At 35.8% G+C, this 17,476-nt stretch overlaps 1 protein-coding gene across 3 annotated transcripts in view; it reads right to left on the reverse strand.

Annotated features, from left to right (window-relative positions):
• Window positions 1–1,818: 1,818 nt before the first annotated feature.
• Window positions 1,819–17,476, reverse strand: part of LOC131076516 (uncharacterized) — a 161,366-nt gene continuing 145,708 nt past the window's right edge. For 2 of the 3 annotated variants that reach the window (XM_058013746.2, XM_058013747.2), the window contains 2 exons: window positions 5,815–5,930; window positions 1,819–2,351 (listed from right to left, as the gene is read on the reverse strand). In XM_058013746.2, the coding sequence (XP_057869729.2) occupies window positions 5,882–5,930 (49 nt within the window). In that variant the 3' untranslated portion in view covers window positions 1,819–2,351; window positions 5,815–5,881. Of the gene's footprint in view, window positions 2,352–2,744; window positions 2,920–5,814; window positions 5,931–17,476 lie in introns of those variants that run through there. The other variant, XM_058013748.2, reaches the window with a different exon arrangement.

A 17,476-nucleotide genomic window follows, 5' to 3' on the forward strand; every position in this document is an offset into this window, starting at 1 on the left:
TAGACTACTCCTCTTTGGAGCATCTCATCCCCATCTTCTTAAATACTAACAATAATAATATGAATGAAGCTAAAAGTATACTAACTTCTCATGTGTGTGTATATATATATATATAAAGTATGACTGTCATACACATTGCAGTCATACATATTGCAATCTATATTAATATTACTATTAAATTTTGCATAGGAACATTATCAGGCATCATATATCAAGCATACATATTAAGCACATCCTCATGCATACCACCAAGAGCAAGGATGTTACTGCCTGTAACTTAATAAAAAATTCTGATCTGATCTGATCGATGGTGATCTCACTGGATTCTTTTGATTCCTTTCCTTTATATCTCTCAATGTGGGAGAGAGGTCACGCCTCTTCATCATGTATGCCCCTTGGCAAGAGACACACCCTTTCACCATTAGCACCCTTCAAAAGAGTGCAATTTTTCATTATTTCTGCCTTTTGAAAGAGAGACAACCTTTCATAATCAGATCTGCACTTCTGATTTTCAAATTGTCCCCTCTTCAAATGAGTTCTTTCCTCCCTTTTATACCTCATATTTGGGGGAGTCACAACTTATCATTTCATGCCTTTTGACCATTCATTGACTTTAATTAAATCTTAATTATATTTAATTATATTTTTATTTTTATTATTATTCTTTTGTATTTTAATTTTATTATTATTATTATTATTATAATATTATATTTCAAAGTAGGGACATAGAGAAAACCACAACAAAATATTGCTTTTATATATAACTTCATAAGCACCAACCCACAAGGGACAACAATCCCATCCACTGAGCACCAAATCACCAACCTCCCGATCTCTTTGTATGAGAGGTACCAACCTCCTGATCTCGCAAAATACAAGGTACCAACCTTTGAAATGCAAAGTAATAATATTGTTTTGAATATGCTCCAAGTCTGCTACAATTATCTCTGATTTCTACTTATAAATCTGCTCTCAAATATCTGATCTCTGCTCATAAATCTCCTCTTTTTCATAGGAAAGATTTTCAATGAAATGATAATTATATGTCCCTCAATAAACTTCCTTATATACCCCTCAAACATGCCTTTTCACTAACGATTATGACCTTCCAAGAGGTCGACCAGCAGCAAGTAATAAACATTTATTTTAATTTTATCTTCCCCCAAAATGGATGCCACAATTCATGAGGTCGGCCCTAACAACATTTTGTATATTTTAATTGCTTAAAATTCTTTCCACCAAAGTGGGCGCTCAGCCAAGGAGGCCGTCACTCTTAGGGTCCCTAAAAAAAATTAATTAGAAATCAATTTCTCAATATCTAGCAGCCTTTTTTTATTGTTATGGCTGGATATTTAACTTTTCAAAGCTGGTCTGATTTTGTCAACAAATTCTCTCTTGTAATCATCTTGTATAAATAATATAGTTTCTTCGTTAAAAATAAATATTGCAGCCTCTAATAACTATTTGTTTTGAGGCATACATTGTACAAACATTATTAAACTCTGCAATTTCATCTATGAAGGAGAATGAACTCAATTTGTAATAAAAATACAACCAGCCATTATCTTTGTGCTTCAATGCCAATTACTTCTAATTACACCCAAAAACAAGAACTGCCAAGGCAATAAACAAAGAATGCTAAGGTGGACGAAATTTTAATGTCATCTAAGAATGCTAAGGTGGACGAAATTTTAATGTCATCTTAAATCAAAAATTATGCTGGAAGGCTCGAAAGTGCTCACAAACATAGATTTGGGTAAAAACTTAAATCAAATATTTTTAACTTGAAGCATTGACTCCATCAGAACAGCTATCAAATTGTGAGCTTTGATACAAATTTGCATTTGCAAAAAAATATGATTACAAGGTCAAAATGAGATCAAATATCAGTATTTGATTCTTCTACATCCAGAAGGCAGTTCACGAAACTAGATATACAGGTGCACATGATCACTTTTTTCAATAACTCTGCATCCACTCAAGCAGATTGTGCAGATAAACTGACTGAAGTTTGAATGCAGCTTCAGTAAAATGGAAATACGTGAAATAAAAGCATCACCTTGAGTCTAGACAATTGTATTTTCACTTGAGCAGATGGTAATTAATAATTGTAATGCAACAAAAGATGAATACCCCAGATTCAAAAATACAGAAGAATTTACTCATATTGACCTCCCTCCGGAAGAGAAGCTTCTTGTATTGTGGGTAGCAAAAGTCACATATAAGAAATTATAGGCTACACAAGACATCACGATGCACATAACCAAACATTGCAACCATTGAACCAATGGTGTGGCATGGCAATCATCACATCTCAAGAAAAATATCCAGCTGTATAGAATACAAATTGCCTGCATCACAAACCAAAGAAATCATAAGTCCTCAGCCATTTTTTCTTTGACATTTAATGCTTAATCTTGCTATTCAAATATTTGTATGTGCATTTAAAAGAAATCACATAAATGGGTAACTTAGAGCAAAAAATTGCTCAGTATCAAGATTAATTACATTCCATTGCATTTGATACAAAATGGTAGTAATAAAAGTGCAATAAAAAACATCATTTTTTGAAAATCAGGTGAACATAAAACTATTTAAGTATAATGATGATCAGTAAAAAGATCAACCACAATTTATTAATTTAAATTTTAAATTTAATGAAAAACTCCAACTAATGGATAAGATTTTTTCATACGAATACACTTTATAGGGTGCACCATCAATGTCATATGATTTTTTAATTATCCACCATACATTAATTTCAGAGCACTTTTTCAAGACTAAAACAAAGTATATGTCAGGTCCACCATAAATGTCATCCTCAGTGGGTGCACTCCACCCACTCCAATACCATACATGAACATAGCACTCTCAAGCTCCAACTCATCTCTAGAGTGTATAGTCATAGGAAGTAATAATCTGCAAAAAACGCAATTATACCTGATTAATCCTGAATCCTGGAGCTAGCCGATTTATTCCCAAAAAAAAATCGTTGACCAATTGTTGACCGAATTTCCAATGATTTCTTGCATTTTAATCATGTAAAAATCGTGTTAAAAACCCCCCAAAAAGATAATAAAAGTTTAAAAAATACATTGTAAAAACTTGCAAAACCCTAGAAAAGCTCATGAAATTACTGAATTGCTTAGAAATGGTTGATCCAAGACGGAATCAAAGTCAATATGGAATCAACGCTGAAATTTTTTGTTATTTTGTCCACTTTCAGGGGGTTCATCATTCCCCAACCCAACAAAGGCAGAAAGCCTGCGAGCTCAATGGCCTCGCAGGGGTTTGAACCTTGGTGGCTGCCTCACCAATGGAGTGTTTCTACCACAACACTAAAAGCCCGAAGACATATATAATATATATAGATATAGATATATGATTTTTAATTTATAGTTGATATAGTTAATTTTTGCTCAAACAAAGACAAACAATTCATTATGTGAGCAATATATCCAAAGTGCTCCACATAATAAATCTGAATGACAACAAACAAGCTTACATGGTTGTAATAAAAGAGCCTCTAAAACACAATCATTAAAATTTGTCTCTACCTAAAATAGTAGCTGCAAGCTAGGTATTGCCAAAACCAGAGGTTTGCTAATCTTTTACTTCAGCTAAACAAATGCCTTCATTGAATTCTACCCCATATAAAAGACTTACCAGTTGCCATCAAGGAATATAAAGCATTGCAGCTATGGAATATGATTTGATAATCTTTCTCAAATATTGAACTGCCCCTAGAAACCTCCTTGCCTCAATCACAATGAAAGTCTTGGATCACTTCAAAATGGCTTCCACTTTTACTAAATTCCTAACAATAGCTGGATCTCTGTCTGATAAATTTTGATCTCGCCAAAGGGTTGTAGCTCAATTGGTTGGGCACAATTGATGAGGATGATGGTAAGAGATATAGATGCCATCCACCAAAGGTTTAAACCCCCGGAGTCGTGTTTGGGCCAGGTTCAACCCCTGGGTGAATTTGACGGATGGGATCCCCCTGCTCATGGTTGCTTAGCCGAAGGAGGCTTGTAGTTTAGATGTATGCTTACTTGAAATGTTGTAATCTGCTATGTAAAGGCTGAGATGTCAACATCTATGTATGCTGACATGTTTCCATCAAAAATTAAAAAAAAAATTGATATCAGCTACTTCATAAACTTATCTAATCTTTGATCTGAGACTTGGACAACTATTTGGTGTATTTGGCGACTGCCCTTGTAAAAAGTTAAATGAATACTTGCCTATGTAATGAGCAATATGAATATAAACAACAAAAATCTATTTTCTACAATTCATGGGTTAAACTTTATTTTATTTACTCTCTATATCTCTATGCTATGGAGATGCCCTTAAGTTTTACAAAAAAGGTAGTTTGTGTTTATTTTTCTACAATTTTTTTAAATCCAATTTTTAACCCATTTTTTTCAAAAAATCTTATACTTTTGATTTGCCGATTTTTTCCCCAAAAGATTTTTGTTGCTATGATATAAGCATTGCAATTGTGGAATATGATTTGATAAGCTTTCTAAAATATTGAATAAACCCTACAAAACTCCTTGCCTCAATCACAATGAAATTCTTAGATCAGTTCAAAATGGTTTCCACTTTGACTATTTGTCTGTTAACTTTTGATCAAAGTTACTTCATAGACTTACCTAATATTTGATCTGACTTAGACAACTATTTGGTGTATTTGGTGACTGCCCTCTTAAAAAGTTAACCAAATATTTGCCTATATAATCAGTAATATGAATATAAACATCAAAAATTTATTTTCTACAATTCATAGGTTAAAACTCTATTTTATTTGCTCTTTATATCTCTATCCTATGGAAATGCTCTTAAGTTTTTTAAAAAATAGCTTTTCTCTTTTTCTACTATTTTTTATGTTTTTTTAAAATCCGATTTTTCTTTGATTTTTTCCCGATTTTTTCAAAAAATCATATACTTTTGGTTTGCCAATTTTTTCCCCAAACGATTTTTGCTACTATAGTCAAAGGTAACACAATCCAATCCCGTTTAATTTACGTGCCCACAATTGGGATCACCGATGAATTGATCACAATTCTTTTAGTCATCCTCTTTGTACCTCTTGGAGTGGGTGAAATTGCATATGTTCCAATTCCTCTCAAAAAAGATAAGCTAGCTACTTTTACAGATATTCAATAAGAGACAATCAACCAAACTCTAGGAGTTTTAGTTATCAACCGATGTATTTGACCCACATTTTTGCTATGATTATTGATTATCGAAACTACAGCATCATGGAAAAACAATTGTCTGCAAGACAAAAGACATGGTAAATGAAATGCAATCAAGTTGATTTAAGGACTGAACCCACCATCATAGAAATTGCCACTTACATAACAAGAAAGTTGCTCACAAATCTGCAGAATGTTTGACAAACTATATCTCTAGTTTCAATCTCTATGATTCTCAACCAAAATAAAGCCACAAAACACTTATTAAATTACGGCATAAGGCACATACTAAGTAATTATTTGAGAAACAAAGATTTGATGTTTACTTCTAATTCCTCTCTTTCTACATAAGCTCGGTCTCCTTTACCCAGTTTGCAAATATTAATGAGCAAAGCTGAAATACATGATTTCTAAGAATGTTCCCCCAGGAGTCCATGATAGGTAGAGAGTAAATTCTCCCATGTGCTGCTACAGAGTAAAAACGGGAATCTCTACTTTCTCAATATACACTATTTCAGTTGAATGGATACGAAATTCATAAAGTTTATGCAAATGATAAATCACTTTAAACAGCTTTGGTACATTAAAGCTTTGGATTTTGTCATACCTATCAGCAGAAATTTAAGACTTTGGCATCACCCACCAGTATACATCATAATTAATTATTAAATATGTCAATGTTTAACCGGCCGGAAAACTCCCTCTGGTGCATCATAAAACCACCTGAAATAGAATAAGGAAAATTTAAAAGTTAATTGGGGCATGCATGACCTGCAAACAAGCATTTGAAAGAATATATTGCATTTTAAATAGAAATATAATTTGAATTCCCAAAAGAAATTAACTAAACTACATTACATTGGGAAATTTATTTTTCCTCAAAATCTATTTAGATATGCTTGATTTAGAATGATACACGAGTTTATAGTTTATAAGATTTTATACAAGGAAAATGATTAACTGACAAAATAGGCAATCTTACAAATATAGCTAATCAATTATCATTTATGTTACCCCGAGTTTCCAGTATAGGGGGATGTGGGGACACATTTTCATGTCCCCGATTTTTCAAGCCATTTTTGGGGACAGCTAGGGGACAACAAAGGGAAAGGCCATATAAAATATAGGAAAAATTTAAAGCATATAGGGAAATTTTAAATATTCATATGAAAACATGGATAAAGCATGCATATATACATTACAGAACCTTAGCATATAACATTTTTGTTAAATTTAGACATTAATTCAAAATTTCAAACATTACTACTTGGTTCAAAGTGCTTTAAAAATTCATTCTCAATATGTATGTGACATTAAAAAATAGCATACAAGTTATATCCTTAAGTGGAGAACTCGGAAGACTTTAATTGGAGCAACTTCTAGTTCCTTCTATTTTGGTTTTGTTGGAGAGGAATTTTTTACATACTTATTTGGAGGAATTTATTTCCTCAACTTTTCCTTCTTCCAAAGCCCTGTATAGGAAGGAGGTTGGGAGAGTTGAGGACCTTCTCGAAGCCAGGTTCTTGTCCAAAAACCAGCAAAAGCCTGTATATCTTTTGCAAGCAAGCTTGTTCAGAAATTCTTTGGATAAACTTATCCTCCATGGTGATGTTTGCAGCAGAACTTGTATTCAAATACACATTTTGTAGTTTTCTTTCTGAAACCATTTAAAGTTGTTAACTTCTAGATTAATCTCTTCCCATTGCCCATTGCTCACAATCAGCTTCATGCAAATATTGGAATAGATATTTATTTCTTGGTTTTTTGGTATCAACTCAACCACTGGTCAGTATCATTAGGACATATCCATCCTGTAAAATATGTCTCAACATTGACTATTACCTGTAATTACATAGATTATAGTATTTTCTTTTGATCAGTAAAGGTTAGGGTCCACTCTCACTATCAATATTTATGAAATTCAAATAACAAAAAACAGAGAAAACTCTGTATGTCCAGAAACAGCAATTTATCACATTACAGCCCCAATGGCAGAATACCCAAACATACAAACATTAAACCTAGAGACTTATGTGTTTTGTTTTTAAAAAGAGGCTTGACATCCGGCTATCCCCGGATGGTCCAGGACGTCCCAGACATCCCCTGCTGCCCCCACATCCCCTGCCATCCCCAAGATGGCCAGACGTCCCCGGTGTCAAGCCTCAGCATCCCCTGGTTCCGGGGGCGTTTCCTGCAAAATCTGGCTCAAAGGGGACAGACCAGGGATGTCCCGGAGGTGTCCCTGCATCCTTGAGACATCCCAAAAACGAGGACAGGTGTTTTAGGCCCAAGGAGATGTCCCCAAGCAACAGTCATTAAGTGAATAATTTAACCAATAATGAGTTAGTAAATAATCAAGAAATAGGTACCTAAGTGAAACACCTAAAGGAGCTGCCTACAATGTTTTCATTGAATATGAGCAATGCCATACAGTGAATGAGTATTTAGTTACTCTTATTTAGCTACTGTTAGTTGTTAGTGTGTGTTTTCTGCCAACAATCATGTGCCGCTGCCCGTAAATCAACAAGTGCCTACCAGGCCCACCAATTAAATTTAGTTCTTTATAGATGAAATGTAGCAAAAACACTACCCAAGAGATCATTCACAAGATCATCTCATGAGAAGCTCAAACTACACTGCCAATCCATAACATATTTATTATAATTAAATGTCCAAATGTAATGAGACGCTAGGCTGTGTAAATCAATATATTAATGTAATTCAACAACGTTATCATGTTTTTATGACCAAAAAACCATATATATTATAATATGAAAAGAGTTGATTAGTGTACACAATGATTTGTTGAAAGGTGAGTGGGAAGTCACCTAGGGTTCAGTGTAAAGGGAGCAGCGCTCAGCAGATTAGCAAGAGCATTGGAGATGAAGGGGAAATAGATGGAGCAGAGTACGTCTCACTCACTGGGATTAGACAGGTTTTCATGTCCCATGTGGTAGCTGCTCCACAGCCAGCAGAACTAGAGAATGGTCTTTGTATAATGTAAAAATACAAGCAACCCATTTCATTGTTGTGCATACTTCTCCAACTCTCATATTTCTGGAGTAACTACGAGCCTTTTCCCAATGTTGGTTGCTGCTATTCCATCGCAAGCTTCAAGGAATGACCATCTTTGTGGAGGACGCTGGTTACAATGATACTAATTCTCCACCTATTCTGGGCAATAGTGAAAAGCTCCTTTCAAAGTTTGTGTCCCTTGGGAATATTCCATTCAGAACAGCTGAGGATTCTCCTCATTTAATCCTTCCCAAAGACACTTCAAGCTATTATCTAGGGACCAGGAAGGTTGTTCCTTGGTTTGCAAGTTTATAGGTAAATGACCATCAGTTCAAGAGTTTTAGAGTTCGATAGAAATTGCGTATGGTAATGTCAACTGTCCAGCTTCCATATTGTTATATAAGGGTTGGTTTTTTGTTTAAATTTCAATGTGATGATGAAGAATTTGTGTGCAGTTAGACTAAGGGTCCTTTGCATAGATTGCAAACTCAGCATGTCGCCAAGTACTCGTAGGTTTTACTCGTAGATTTTCTGCTGAATATTTAGAAAAACTTGCCAAGTTTGACTTGACTCACTATGCCAACAACATGTCAAATCTGCAGAAAAAATATGGGTTAAACACTCCAAAAACTCTGTTTTTTTTCACTTTGTAAGCATTGTTTTGGCCTTTTAAAAAATATCAAAAATAGTGTGTGCCATGAAGGTCTGTGTGATTTTAAAGGTCTTCATTCACAAGGAACGTGTAAAGAAGTTGCCCCTTGACCTTGTGAGAAGCACCACCTATAAACCCCCACCAAACTCACTTGATACATTTTGTAGCTGTATTTTGCATAGAACTTTATGGTTTTAAAAAAAATTGTGTTTTTTTCAAAATTTGAAGTCAGAAAGAGGGCCTAACCCCACCCTTCTGCTGCCATGAGCATGGAAGGAGGTCTATCCCCACCTTGTCACTCATAAGCCACTTAGAGCTAGAAAGAATACTTAACCCCACCTTTTGGCTCCCATGAGCTAGGAAGGGGGCCTATCCCCACCTTGCCATTCATAAGCCACTTAAAGCCAGAAAGAGGGCCTAACCCCACCTGTCTGCTCCCATTAGCCAGGAAGGGGGCCTATCCCTACCTTGCCGCTCATAAGCCACTTAGAGCCAAAAAGAGGGCCTAACCCCGCCTTTCTGCTCATAAACCACTTAGAGCCAGAAAGAGGGCCTAACCCCATTTTTTAACTCCCATGAGCCCAAGGAGGGGGCCCCTAGATTTGTTGCTACACAAAGCTCCATTTTTTTTATTGTCCCTTCTTTTGATTTGATGCTCTTAAGATCTCCTTCATCATACCTTGTTTTCTTGCTTTGATTTCCTTTTGTTTCTTTGTCGGACATTGCTTCTATATTACGTATTTGGCTTCCACATAGATGTCTTGGCCTCCACTCTTCCTTGCATTTAAAGCACAAACCTTTCTCTTTCCAAAGCCCTTTGAGCCCCTTGGCTAAGTTGCATCAACTATTCTCTGTCCCTTAGGCTAGCAAGAACGATGCTCTGATACCAATTGTAATGTCCCCTTTTGGGATATCACTGATTTCTTTACCTCTTTAATATCAATGAGTAATGGATAATCCTTATTAGGATTGAATCTCCAAATTCATTGTTTTGTATTCACTTACAATGAATTCTATATCTTAGTTCTGCTCTTACTGGGTGACTTATCCCAATAGATAAATTGCCCCTTTGCTGATTATTATATGTATGATATTATTCCTTGATTGATTGTTGGATGATTCCTCTTTATACTTTCATATTTTATTGAGGAGACACGTCCCTTTGAAAAGAGACATCAATTTTAAGGGTCATATCTCCTCATTGCTTGCCTTATCATTCAAATCAGATCTACACTTCTGATTATAGATTAAATGTTGCTTCCTTTTATTCCCTTCCTCTTTTTTGCCTCCTCTCTAATTGAATTTGTCCTCCCTCTTATATCTTCAAGTGAGGAGTCACACCTCTTCATCATGTCCACCCTTCGCAATGGCCACAACCTTCATAATTATAACCTTTTGAGAGAAGCACTACCTTATTTCCTTCCTATTCCTCCTCCTTCCATTTACCTTTCCTTAATTCCTATGCTTTATTCTTTTTTCCCTTCCTTCTTGTCCTTTGTCAAATGAACTCCTCCCTTTTATACCTCACGTTTGAGGGAATCACAACTCTTCATAACTGTTAATGCATGATAGCTTCCGTAAGATAAATGATTGAATGAGAGATAAATGAAGTCTCTCATTCAATCATTTATCCTATCGATAAACTATGATGAAAAACTTCAAGCTATTGTTCCTTCATTTGATGATCATTCTTCATTTGTATATGTTCAATCTACTTAGTTCGATCAATGCTTAACTATCGATAATCATCCTATAGCATAGAATACCGATTAATATCGGTTTACACTATAACGTATGGACCCCGATTAGTATCGATTATCATATTAACTGTGATCACCGATTATTATCGGGTTAACCAATGTATTCCGATTTATATCGGTTGATATATTAAACAGTGAACAATAATGGTTATCCGGATTAACTAGTATACACTAATTGGTATCGAGTGGCAAATTAAGCATACACCGATTGGTATCGGGTTAAGTATACACCGATTGGTATCCGGTGGCAAGTTAAGTATACCCCGATTGGCATCGGGTTGTTAATTAAAGCATACACCGATTGGTAATTGCAACAATGAGTCAAAGGGTGCGATCAAGTAATGTCTTGATCGGTCAAGTCTAAAAGACATGACCAGTCAAGGCATTGCTTGATCCTCCCTGCTTGCATATACATATCAATCGGCATTTGTGAGAAGGACATCGAAATCAATAAATGCTCCTCTCACCTACAATATAAAAGAAGATAATCAAAATTATCATATTAAATAGATAATACATACTTAAAAGAAAAGATAAACTAGAATATAACTTGCATTTTGAATTGAGAATTGAATAACATTTACAATAACATGCCTCTTGACTTTTCATTAAACTTAATTAACTTGTAATTATAGTATATTATATTTTATTATTTATTTATTTCTATTTTAATTAAATTATTATTAAAAAATTTAATTACTATTATTTATTATTAAATCCTATTTCAGAAAAGGTACATTAAACATGACACAATTACACATATACACCTTAGCAGAATGGAGTTGTAGAGAGAATGATTAGGATGTTGATGGAGAGGCTTAGGATATGCTTAATGGAGCTGGCTTGGAATAGAAATTAGGATAGAATGATAAAGCAAAAAATTCTCGCTACAACATCCATGTGTTTTTGGTTAAAGTCATATGCTCATGTGCCTAAGGAGAGGCATCCAAAATTGGAGAACAAATTAGTTGAGTGTATCTTCGTTGGTTATTGTGTTGGTGAAAAAGGTTACAACCTTTGGTATCATATGATTAAGAAAGTTTTATATAGCTGAAGTACAAAGCCAAAAACTAAAAAGATTGACCTAGAAGCTCATGAAGAACCTGAAGAGGAGAGCTGAAATAGTTCAATTCTCCGCAGAATTCCAAATTTTATTAAGTATATGTTTTACAACCTATTCATTGTCCATCCTCAATCTGATCTCAAAATTTGCTTTTCACATGGTATACAATAAGAAGTTCACATCTACAATATGCTATTCTTAGCAACCAAACAAGTATAATCCTCTTGATTGGAGATGTATTCAAGCTTTGATTATGAGCATAGCTGAACCTAAAACTGTGAATGAGTGAGTAATTGCGTATGGATGATTCTAAGTCTTGAAGAGTGGCGATGAGGACATGGCTGCATTAAAGAAAAATCACATGAGACTTATTACCTCTGTTTGATGATTGGAAAGTTGTTGCTTATGAAGAGTGTTGAAAAGGAAGATCGGTTTTGATGGCAATGTTGAGGAGTACAAGATTAGATTGGATGTGAAGCGTGTTATCACAAAAACTTGCACCCTTGCTGAGCTATCAACTCAGCAACCTTGTGAAACATGGAAACCACCCCAAAGTGTAGGACATTGCACAAGGAAGGGGGTTGAATCTCCGGAGAAGATCGGCCTCCTTCTCAATCCAAGTGCAGGTGTTGAACCAACTCAACACTTCAAATCTTACTTCTAAACCTATCCTAACAGCTTGCAGAGGAAAAGGGAAGAGAGAAATGCTAAAATGAAAGGAGGTGATGCACCAAGATAAGAGATGTTTCTCTCCCCACCCAAAATGGCACAAAGAATCAACTGAAATACCCAAGAGATGCACAAACTTCAGTTGTATGAATGACCTTAACGCACGTATGGAGGTTAGGACTTGCTGAATGTCAAGAGGGGAGAAGGTTTCCCACAAGTCACATGCAAAAACAGGTTAACACAGCATATATGTGAAAGAAAGCCACAAACATAAACTTACAATGAAGGTAAGCACACATACACAACATACATAAGTTGAAGTACGGAAAGAATGATGATTTCAATTCATTATAAGGCCAATGGCCAAACTTACAGTTGCAAAAATGCAAGATAAATACAAGTCTTTAAGAGAAATGAAAGAGCATAGAATAGCTCAAGCCAGCAGGGAGAGAACCCTTTACAATGAGGCATAACAACCTTATATAGAAAACTGGTCGCATAAGAGAGACCATTGGTCAAGGGAGAGAAGCCTTGACCCTTGTGTGTGCAAGGAAATGTCAGTCAGGGAATGCAAGGAAGTGAATGCACCTGACATTGTGTACATGCAAGCAACCTGGCCATACCCTGAAAATGCAGTCCCAAGAAGAAAGGTACTTCTAGAAGGTGGATTGACTGACATTCCAAAGTTAGAGCATGCAAGCATGACATAAGTAGCCACAAATAAGCATGACCCTGTACTTCTCTTGATGGAAATCCTACAAAAATCATTAAATGCACCCCTGTAGCTCCACAAAAGGTGTACAAGTCACAAGAGTTGTTGGAGCATTAAGAGCCTTGAGAGTTGATCACGCCATCTAGAAGTGTTGCAAGCCGGAAGGAAGTTGGGAAGACTTCGAAAACATAGGTTACCGAAGTTGGGAAGACTTAGGCTTGGGATTTCGGGATTGAGGACTTAGAAACGTGGGAACCTAGGGGTTCCAGAGTTCTGGGGTAGAGGACTTAGGAACTTGGGAACCTGGGGGTTCCGGAGTTTGGGGGTTGAGGAAGAGAAGACTTAGGAAATTGGGAACCTGGGGGTTCCAAGGTTGAGGAAGAGAAGACTTAGGAACTTGGAAACCTGGGGGTTCCGGAGTTCCGAGGTAGAGGACTTAGGAACTTGGGAACCTGGGGGTTCTGGAGTTTCGGCGCAGAAGACTTGGGAACTTGGGAACTTGGGGGGTTCCGAAGTTCCGGGGTTGAGGAAGAGAAGACTTAGGAACTTGGGAACCTAGGGGTTCCGGAGTTCCAGCAAGACAACACTTCATATTTCATGATTCCATTGTTTTGTCTTTGATCAACTGAGGCAGCACTAGTCCATAGAACATATCTTTGATCGGTTCTCATTGACGGACCAAGGGTGTCATAAAATGACAACAAACCGATAATATCAAACTCGGGGAATTGATTATAAAAAGATTTTTTCTCCAATTGCTAAGTTGATCTCCATTTGGTTCTTGTTATCTATTGTAGTAATATATGATCTTGAGACAAGGAAAATGAATGCAAAGATAACTTTCCTTCAAGGTGATTTGGAGAGAGATATAAATGACACACCAAGAGCACTATATGGAAGAAGGTTAAAAATCCTTTTTTTTAAAGGGGTAAATGCTTTTGACCTGGAGCTATGAACTAGTGAGGTTACAAATGGGTGACTGCATCCCCATTTAAACATTCAACGATATCACCCCAACGGGGTTTGAACCTTGGTGGCAAGAACAACAACACCACAACTTAACCATCACACCATGCAAATTATAGCAAGGTTAAAAATCTTTGGTTTGTAAGTTAAAAACGTCTTTGAATAGTCTCAAACACTCTCCTACGATGTGGTACCAAAATATTAATTCTTTTGTGTTGACTTTAGGAAATCTGAGATCCAAATCAAATCCATACATCTATTTTAAGGTGGATGATGGGATGACTACTTGTTATTGCATTGTGCACTGATGACATGTTGTTTTTGAATATGTATGTGCTTAGTGACTTTAAGTCTCAATTTTCAACACAAATTTGAGATGGACTTAGGGGCTACCAAATATATTTTGGGTATGGAGATCAAAAGATAGTAAATAGTAATCTTTGGTTAGGCCATAGGAAATATGTGTATTGAGTGTTGTAAATAGAAACTTGTAGACAATTGTGTGTTTCTATCTCATTGAGAACAAAATTTTCTATAGAGAAGTGTTCAACTTCATCTAGTGAGATTGAGGACATGACTCAAGTAACTTATGTTAGAGTTGTTGGGAGCTTAATGTATCCTACAAGCTATAGTAGACCATACATTGCCCAAGCAATGGGAGTCCTTAGTTGATTCATGGTTAATCAAGGACAAGTTCATTGGAACATAGTTCAAAAGGATTTCAGATATATGTGAGGTAGCCCTCAATACCCTTTTTGTTATCATGGTGATACTATAGGGAACTAACACTCAATGAATATTCATGGATTTGTGGATTTCATATTGGACTAGTGCCATCAATAGAAAGAAATCCACCAATGGTTACATTTTCATTTTATTTGATATTAACATCAATTGGATGAGCAAGCCACAAGTTGTGGTCACTACATCCACTATAAAAGTTGACTACATGACAACTATCGTGCTTGTGAAGAAGCCATCTAGCTTTATGAGATTGTGCTCAAATGTGGGTTGTGTGAAGGAGCTATTACAATTCTCTATGACAATCAAAGTGCCATATGTCTAGCAAAGAACCCAATCTTTCATGCAAATATGAAGCATATCGATGTCTAGTACCATTTCGTTTGTTAAATGGCAAAAGATGGAAGGGTGATGTAATGTCCCCATTTTTGTGAGCATCAGAGTTCGAGGGATTAGGCTATTTTTTGGACTCTCGTAGGCTAATATGTTTGGATAGAGAGTCTCAGTGTCTGTTAATGGAGATTGTTGTCACTCCATGTCTTCAGTTCAGTCTCAGGTTCAGTTCCAAGCCTTTGTATATCAAAACTTGAGCTTAGTTGAGGAACTTACTATTCATAGTAAGTCAATCTGGCAATGAAGCTTTTTTTAGTCAAGGCACCTGGACACATGGGGGTTATACAGTGTTGACCCCAACTTCTGACGACACATCAAAAGACTGAATATTGAGGGAGAAATTAATATTTTAGTGGTTAAGTTATTTAATTAACTTATATGAATATTATAAAGTCATAAAGTGACTTTATGAAAATTAAAAAGCCACTTTAAATGTTATAAAGTGATCTTAAAATCACTTAAATCATAAAGTTCGCCCAAATTTGATTTAAACTATGGAAAGTAAGTTAAAAACATTTAAATGTATTTAAAATTGTAATTGGGCATACCTTTTTGGAATTCGTGCCATTTGGGGATTATAAGAGGCAAAAGCAAGTCAACCTCAATTCATTATTGATTATTTGGCATTGATTGGTTTTTGCTCTGTGGATTTTTCTGAGACAAGGGTTTCAGAGGCTTTGCTATTGAAGAACGATAACTCTTCATGGATCAATGATTTTGAGGTTGTGAAAGATCAGCTAAATTATTGCAATTGAGAGGGCTTCATCCAGGAGTCTTACTATGCTTCATTAGAAGTTATTTCATTCAGTTATTTGCAGACTTTTGAATAAGGGAAGCGGCATTCAAGTTTAGAAGCCCCAATTTGCAGCATTTTCAATCCAATAAGCCAGTCGTACCATCTCTCTTGTTGGTCGTACATTTTCCAACTTGGCACGTGGGGTCCAGAATAGGGGCATTTTGTTTTGAAGGGCCAAAATGCCTTCCTTCTTGCATTTTGGTTGCACTATTCCCAACGCCTAGCACATACAGGTTATTCCATCTCTTTCCTGACTTGGAGAAATTGCATTCTGGACTTGTGCACCTTGTTTTGTCAGTTTCACAGTTTTGGCTGGCAAGTTCCAAAATTTTCTTATTTAAATAATCTGAGGACATCCGAGTACATTTTATGTATTAGTTTCAATTGTAGCAATTATCTGATACTTAATATAGTTGCAGTTGCCCTATACTTCTTGTCAATTCAGTTTTATGTGCATTTCTTGTTTGGTGCACTTGTTATTTTTTGCTTTAAATTCTTCAAAACCTTTCAAAATACAAAAACAAGACAGCATTTGCATTAGTAAAACAGTTAGAACCAGCAAGGTTCTTACAGGTGATGCTGGAGAAAGTTGACACATTGCAAAATGTTGCAGATGCAATAATGATGCTAATGAGCATAAAGAAATTTAGGTAGCATTGTAGTCTATGGGCCTCTCAACCCCTAGAAATTAGTTGATAGTATTGATACTCTCTTTACTTTAGCAAAGTGTTTGACAAATGGGGAAATGTTAAGAAAGACGTCTCAACCTTGCATTCTAATATCAAGAACACAAATTGAACTTTTGGGGCTATACAATAAAAAAGCTCAATTTCAAAGATATAGAGGTTGTTTTTGGCCCCCACAAAAATTCTAGATTGTTTAGTATCAATTCCCAAGTACTTAGGACCTAGATTTTATCGAGTTCTACATTTTTTGTTAAATGGCTTAATCAACTTCCTAGATCAAAAGTTATCGCTTCTAGAAGTTAGGCCTCCCATATTGGAAGTGTAGAGGGAGTTACACTAGTTGACCAACTTATGAGGCATGTTATGACACGTAAGGAATCCTTAGATGGAGATAATGAACCCAAAATGGAATGTCGTCCAAGTTTGTGAGTGGATTTTGACAAGCTTATGGTAGGTAGAAAGAATATGTTATTTTGATATTGGAGAAAAACGACACTTTGCAAAATGTTGCACATGCAAAATGAAGTCAATGAGCACAAAGAAATTCAGGTGGCATTGGGAGTCTATGGGCCTCTCAACCCCTAGAAATTAGTTGATAGTGTTGATAATCCCTTTACTTTTGCAAAGTACTCGACAAGTGGGAGAATGTTAAGAAAGGTGCCTCAACCTTGCATTCTAATGTCAAGAACACAAATTGCACTTTTAGGGCTATACAGTAAAAAAAGTTTAATTTCAAAGATATAGAGGTTGTTTTTGGCCCTAAAATAAATTCTAGATTGTTTGGTATCAATTCCCTAGTACGTAGGGCCTGGATAT

Source organism: Cryptomeria japonica, chromosome 3 (genome assembly GCF_030272615.1).
Source record: "Cryptomeria japonica chromosome 3, Sugi_1.0, whole genome shotgun sequence".
Taxonomy (NCBI): domain Eukaryota; kingdom Viridiplantae; phylum Streptophyta; class Pinopsida; order Cupressales; family Cupressaceae; genus Cryptomeria; species Cryptomeria japonica.